General features: G+C 37.4%; 1 protein-coding gene across 1 annotated transcript; it reads right to left on the bottom strand.

The window, feature by feature from the left end:
• Nucleotides 1-348: 348 nt before the first annotated feature.
• LOC120347297 (transcription factor Jun-like) lies at nucleotides 349-3973 on the bottom strand. Its single transcript, XM_039417210.2, has one exon. The coding sequence runs from the start codon at nucleotides 3341-3343 to the stop codon at nucleotides 2198-2200; it is 1146 nt and encodes a 381-aa protein (XP_039273144.1). The 5' UTR covers nucleotides 3344-3973; the 3' UTR covers nucleotides 349-2197.
• Nucleotides 3974-7613: the final 3640 nt, after the last annotated feature.

The raw sequence follows: 7613 nt of genomic DNA, 5'->3' as shown, positions 1-7613 counted from the left end.
TTTTACGATACGATTTTTTGAACGGTTAGAATATGAAATATGTGGGGAAAGATTATTGTCATTGCCAGCCAAAATTTTAAAAGAGCACTCCGAGGCTGTACCTTCACATTGGGAAACTTTGCGTTAAATATATAGGATCTTTATATCACAATTTTTCTACTAGAGGCTTATGTGGATTCTTGGGAAAGGACATTTGTAAGTCTTTCAACGAGATATGTCGAGTTTTGCTAAATTACATTTAGGTTTCCTGCTTAGGAAGCTATAGAGTTTGCACGCGACATCACTGCACACCACGATTCCCTTGAAACCCCTGTTTTATGATGCTATATCTTCTAAATCACATTTGTATAATTTTTCCGTATTTTTCGTTTATTTTCTTAAAGAATTCGGGAATAAATACATAAAAGGCCATGGAAATATGAAGAAAAGATAATAAAGGAAATAAAAAAAGTAAAGCAATAAATAGAGATAATGAAATTGTAAATAATAATAATACGAAGAATAACAATAGAGATCACCAAAATAATTTGCACTTTATGTAGAAAAAGCGACAAAAAAGCAAGAAACGCGCAGAAAATAAAGATCAACGGCACAAACATACTTGATTAAGTATGAACAATAATAAATAGCATTCATTGGTTCATGCCTAACGAGTTTAAATCGGGCTCAAACGTTCTTTTTACATAGCGGAACAGTCGTAAATAAAAATTGATAGAATAACAAGGAAATTCGACTTGATTTACTGGACGTTTCTATCAGTGTAAAGATGATGTTTTTTGTTTGCAGCTTCAAATTTAAAAATGGAAAATAAAAATTTGTTGACAATGGTTGTAATCTTGGGAACAGCAGTACAAATCAAGAAATTCATGTGACATGTGACGCCGAATAGGAGAATATATTTTAGTGTGGCGCCAGTGTTACTTTTATTTGTGTTGTTCAAATTTCTACTATGGTGTTTTGCCAATATTAGGAAAAAAAAAAAACGTACTTTATTGGGCAAGTATCTTTCCATAATATACAGAAAAAATTGAGCGAACTTTTGCTCATTGTGCGTGCGATGCCAAAAATAAACAATAAATAAATTTACAAAAGTTAAGATTTTCAACGTTTGGTAGTAAATTGTGGCAAAAATCAGTGTGCATATAGGGGGAATTTAACACAAAAATGGCTACGATTTCCAAAATTTAATCTTATTCAACAAATATGTAACAGTGAGTCTATTGTTGAAGTATTCTGAGACCAATAATCCACATTTGTCATTATTCATATTAAAATTCAAAACTGATATCGAACAAGCAGATATTATCATTTATTGTAATATATATCTGGATGGCTTCAAAGGCATTTAATATCAGATAGCATATCGAGGCAGTTTGAGCTTACTATAGCAATTTAACCCGTTAGGAAAAATATAACGAAACAATATTCATAGCCAGATAAACAACAATATTGCACAAAACAATTTTCAAGATATTTCCTTTACGGAAAACTACGTTGGAATATACAATATTGTAGTGACGTGCTTTAGCGTATAGATCAGAATAACGATGTGAACACAACGAGGAACTACTGCTTAACGTTTCTGGGTTAAACTGAGTTAGAAGGAACTGCGGTTGCGCTTCCTGTATGTGCTACTCTATGCCTCGATAGACCAACAGCAGCCGCTTAGCGGCTGTTGTATAGTGTATAATATTTCACAAACGTGACTGCCCGCCAAACTCTTTTGAAGCCATATGCTTGGATTAATTTAATCAAGTTTCTAGATTTTGTATGCCCCAATATACTTGTGGAAGTTAAAATAAAATTATTAAATTGAATAACACATTGCATCGGGGTACGTCTCAAAATAGCGAATTGTAGAAAAGACTAAAAGTACATAATATAGCAATAGCACAGTAACCGTCACAGTAAATATTCATCCGTTTTTAGTATTCACTATTCTCTGCTCGCCGCAGCCTTCAACCAACTGAAACATTTTATCACAGCCAATTGTTGAAATTTGGGTAAGCGATACAAATTTATGTAAGTGTATTTTCTTGGATACCATGTGTGTAATATAGTGTTTTCAACTCACTGGTCCAACCTCCCACACCAGCATCCACCACTGGTCGCGCGATATCAGTTCGGCGACGTGGCATCCTCTGAAACCGACAAATCTTCACATGTCGCGATTCATGTTTCAATTTTTGAAATAAAATCAAAAATTGACTTGCTGTTGGCTCATCATAAGCTGACACCCAGAGTTAACATGAGCCATAACTTTTGACTTGAGATCGGCCACTTGTTGTCGCAAGATATTCGCATTTGTTGAAAGTTCCATGTTTTGGGTTTTAAGACTTTTTACTTTGTCTTCGAGTCTGGATATTCTTTCAAGCTTACGCTTTCTGCATTTGCTGGCAGCTACACGATTTCTCTGGCGTTTTCTTTCTGATTTCATCACTTCTTGGTTTACGAGGTCTATTGGTGACATAGGCGGTGTGTTTGACATGACAGGCACGATTTGAGAAGGCTCTTCTTTTAAATGGGCGAGAGCTGGATTGCTCATATGATGTATTGTTCCTCCAAGCACCTGATTTATTGCCATACCCGACGTTGCTGATGGATGTTGATAATACTGTTCTGACACGTATGGCTGAAGTTGCCTGACCATTTGCTGTTGACTTGCGCCGGTTGTTATCACAGAGCAAGGCGACGATTCAGCGCCTATACTGGCGGCAGACTGAATGCCCGAAGCCGGTATATCAGGATTACTGCCGCTTCGAGATTTGAGCCTTTCTAATTCTCTTTCAAATCCCTGAGCATACATTTCTTGTTCCTGAGTCACGCCCGACGTAATATGCTGTTTCTGCTGCATGTACTGCCCGTTGTTGTGAATGTGCGGGTTGTGTCCCATCAGCCGCTCAAGATCCGGTGAGCCGAGCTTTAACATATTAACGTCGGGCGATGCGAGAGTATAAGCCGATCCGAGAGTTCCGTATGCGTTGGTGATTACGCCGTGGTGTTGAGCAGCTTGTCCGTTGATTACGCTGCCGTTATTCAGCCTGTGATGCGTATTTCCGTTTTGATGATGAGTATTGTTCTGTTGAACAACACTAGAATGTGAAGCTATAACGGTATTTTCTATCGGCTTCAAATGTTGTTTCAGCTGTGTGTGTGGCCCGTCTAAATTTAAGTTCATATTCTTCAAAACTACGTCTTTATTAAATTCAACCCCTCCGTAGGGTGGACAAATAGCGGACACTACCCCGATGTCTGTACTGCCTGCGCTGCCGACCGAGCTTGGTGATGACTGTTGGTCGTAATTAACCAAGTTATCTTCGTGGTAGAACGAAGCAACTTCCATCGCTATAGAAGAACGCGGGAGAAGGTGTGGGATAATAGCAAGAGAATAAAATCACTCGACTGTAGAGAGGTACTAGTTGCTCTCACGCCTATGTCGGTCTATGACTCAGAGTCTGACTGACGATAGCAACTTTGTGGGCGATTGGGACGTTTGTGTGTGTCCACTCGGTAGTTTCAGTGATGTTCAACTTTCTCCTAACTGGATTGGTTGCTTCCGCTGTCTTAAGAAGCACTCCCTTCTATTGATCTTTTTTAAGATGACACGAGTCTGTTCTTATTGTAACAGCCGGAAGTAAAACGATTGATGCAATATAGCAGCTTCTGTACACGAACAAGTCTTTGTTCTATAATGTTAAAACTATTTTCAGATCCACTGGGTATATATCTTTGTAATACAAATCCTCGCAATCGTATTTAGACTTTGTAATATTATATCTATAAAAGAGATAAATAAACTATTAGTATTTCATACAATCCGAACGAATTTTGCAACATAGTTCACTGATCGCTCACATATCTGAAACATCACAGCTCGCTAACCTGAGTATATACCAAATTGTATAAAAATATTTAACGTTCGGAATAATCCACTCTTGAATACCTGCCACAGACCAAGCCCGTATTTTAAGCTGTTTCCAGCTCCTTACGAGACCATGGACAGCTACAGAATAACAACCGTGGATATGTGCCGATGGCTTTTAGCGCAGCTTAAGCAGATATATTTAACCCTGACGTATTTTCTTAGCTTTTCCATTGGCTTGCCATGACGTAAGGCTGTCAGTCGAATGAAGGCAAGAAAACGAGAGAAAATTTGGAAACTCTCGAAAGCCTTTTTTCCGTGCGTCAGCGCTTGCGTTTGTTTTGCGCAGGAGAAAGGGATATATTTGCCTCAGGTACTCCCTGTTTGCTTACGCGGCGCTCAGCCATAAACCAGTACCGATTGCAGTGACGAGATAATAAAAGTGTCTAAAGAACAAAGTCTCGTGATTTGGTTGGTAGGGAAAATACAAAGGCTAAACGAAAGACCAAGGTCCACTTATATAAGCAAAACGTTGAGAACGGATAGTTTGGGTTTGCGTGTTTTCTGGGATTACTACGATTGGGAAACTATTAATTTTATCACAAATCCTAATTCATGAACTCCAAACTTTCCGCACTTTCACAGTTTAATTGAAAAAAACAATTTCTGATTTAAAATATGATTCTAATTTATCGAATATAATAATGCGAGCTCATACAAAACATATTTTTCATACAAATTATAAAAAAAAATTTAAAACATCTAACTTCAAGCCCTTGCGAACGAAAACAAAGTAGCCAAAGACCACTGAAAGCGAAACATAAAATCGTGTATTGCAGTTTCATGTCCAGTTCACAGGAACCCGAAAAGGCCGAAAACTAAGAATCAATCGGACTCATTTGACTCGAAATTTTAATTTCTTAAAACGCGGAAGTAAAATCAATAAAATGTTAGACAGGAAAGGTAAATATTTTGATTTTTACTACTGTATTCAGTTACAAATTATGTAATGGAAACATGAAACTAATCATGGCCACCACACGCAGTTATTAATTATTATGCTTTTTTCAAATGGGTGGCATTAGTTCCACAGCTAATGCTGAATTTTTTACATTTTCAGCAATTTCCTCGGAATCAAGCCTGCATTGAATTTCAGCTATATAGCTTTGAGCAGCTACTGGCAAATTTTCTCTCACTAAAAGGCACTTTATAGTTGATGCAGGGAACCCCGGATGGAGAGTCAGGAATGGGGATGGATCAATTGTGGCCAGAGTTAGTATTTTTACTTTTTTATTCTGCTACACTGTCTCAATCAATCTTTCGTAGATATTCGGCCTAAACGTGACCTGATGGTTGCTTCTACAATCCAATATAAATCGCGGTTGAATGCGAGAAACATTGCTGCAAAGTTGTATGGTGTATTGATCTCCGTTCGACTTATTCAAAAAATTTTACCCCAAATTTACCCCCACAGTAAAGTACCGGAAAGGTCGTTTACTCGCTATTCTCATTGGCCTCGGTTATCCTTTTTTCTTCAAAATACCATAGTTGCCCCTCATCTTAGCTATCTAGGAAGATGTCGCTATGTTTGAATATAGTAGTACAGCACAATGTACATTTTAACGCATCTCTTTCACTGTTGAAAGGTTATACCACTCTGTGCCTGCTACATCAAACCACGTGCAACGCCATATCAGTCAGTCATATTAAATAAACTTAATGTTCGAGACATCTCTTCAGATCGCAAAAATTGTTTGACTGATACTTGTAAACACCATGAAACCATTCATATTAACAAAGTTTGCTGATAGCTGTGATAGACAGTGGAAATAGATTTTGGTGTCAATCTCATACAAAGTGACATATCGATTAAACAATGGACTGAATACACGGCATCAAATCTGTTCTATCGCCAGCATTGTTGTTATTATTCAAGCAAGTCAAATTCATAAGACTATATTTCCGCTTTAGGCTGCTTGCATTCTGCATGGAAGTCTACAGACCAATACCAAACAAAGACGAAAACTAACAGGCTGAAACCCGACTGCGTTGTTGTTTCGCAATCTAATTGAGACACTGGCGGGAATACAGTGTGCACTCATGAAATTATATTTTTTTTATAAATGTAGTAAACAAGTTCTATAAAACAGACGAAAGCGTACCATTCCTACATTTGCTGTAAGCGCATATTTTTCAAACGGTACGCGTAAATATTTATTTCTACAATTGTGACATAGAAAGGAAAATGATAACAAAGAGAACATTGGTTAACTTGTTTTTGCTGAAGCGCGGGGAATTCCAGTCTATCTTGCCGTGTGAAAAACAACCTCGTTTAACCGTCCGTCGAACAACGTGGACGATTTGTTTTTCACAATCGGTAGGCCGAAGTAGGAGGAAATTAGCCTTGCGTTGATCATGCTTGGGTTGACAATACCTGGCGAACTTGAGAACGAAGTTAGCTGTGGATCATGCATGAAAGAAAAACTATTTCGTACGTGTTCTTGAAGAGTATCAACTTGCGTGGTAACTTAGTAACTAAGAAATTGCTGTAAACAAACATACGATTTTTTGATATGCCGCTTTTTTTAATTACATTTGTAGGTGATCTTCCCGACAAGGATCAGTTCGAATGTGGATTGATCTAATTCTAGTCGGACACTGTAGTATGCATTAAAATATGTATGTTATATTCAATCAACAAAACGTCCACTCCTTTCCATAAAATCATTTTGATACCCTATTGAGGAGCGGAGAGATTTTAGAGTTGCTAATTCTTACCAATCAATAACAATTAGTAATGTACTTTAATCCTATCTATGCAGCATTTTAGGGAAGTTGAAATGACTCATTTGTCCTAATCCAAACATGGAATTTGTCATTTCGCCGCTCAAGTACAATGTCGAATGATTGAAATGTCATATCTAATTACATATCGCATTAAGTCCTTATGGATCGGTTAAATTTGCGACAATATCAGGAAATGTCCTAAACCAGGGCTACTCAGCTATTTTTACCGGATATCCACATACAAAACTTCAAAAATATTTGGGTCCGGTCTTTCCAAAAATTATATTTCGGCACCCCTAAACACGCACTTCCTCAGCCGCCTAATGATTATTAGCCAATCAAGATTGTTTATTATGGCATTATAGTTGTTTTCATATATATTTAAATCTATGGAATTGATTTTATTGAAGGAACTTCAAAAGTGGGGCTAATGATCCAAATTAACGAATTAGACGCGGTCCGTATCGAATACCTGAAAGGTTCGGACCGCGGTCCGCCAGTTGAGTATCAGTGTCCTAAACTTTGAAAACAGAACGCTATTGTGAAATAATTACACCGATCTGTCTTGGTTTATCCATTTTGTATTAAAATGATGATTATGGTGAGATGGAGCGGTATATAATCTAGCTAGGTGACTTAATATAATTTGAATCGATATTTATTTAATGCCACGAAAATTCTTTATTTCAAAATAGCCTATAGGCCGTTCAATGCATTTCCAATTATGTATTAATTACCTAATTTTATCGCTTTCAACAAATTTTATTGTAACAATCCATGACAATTGGTACCGAATTTCTGTTTAACTAATACGAGGGTAGGATTTTACAAGACTTTTAAGTGACTTTTAACCCAGATTGGAGCGAGGACGCCGATGTTAGCAACAAATACAATGGATACACAGTCGGTGGGGCAGTCATGGAATGGATTCTTTGTATGCTCGCGTATGGAGAATTTTCCTACT

The sequence above is a fragment of the Styela clava genome, chromosome 11, assembly GCF_964204865.1.
Source record: "Styela clava chromosome 11, kaStyClav1.hap1.2, whole genome shotgun sequence".
Lineage (NCBI taxonomy): Eukaryota > Metazoa > Chordata > Ascidiacea > Stolidobranchia > Styelidae > Styela > Styela clava.
This window is presented reverse-complemented; position numbering and strand designations above follow the sequence as displayed.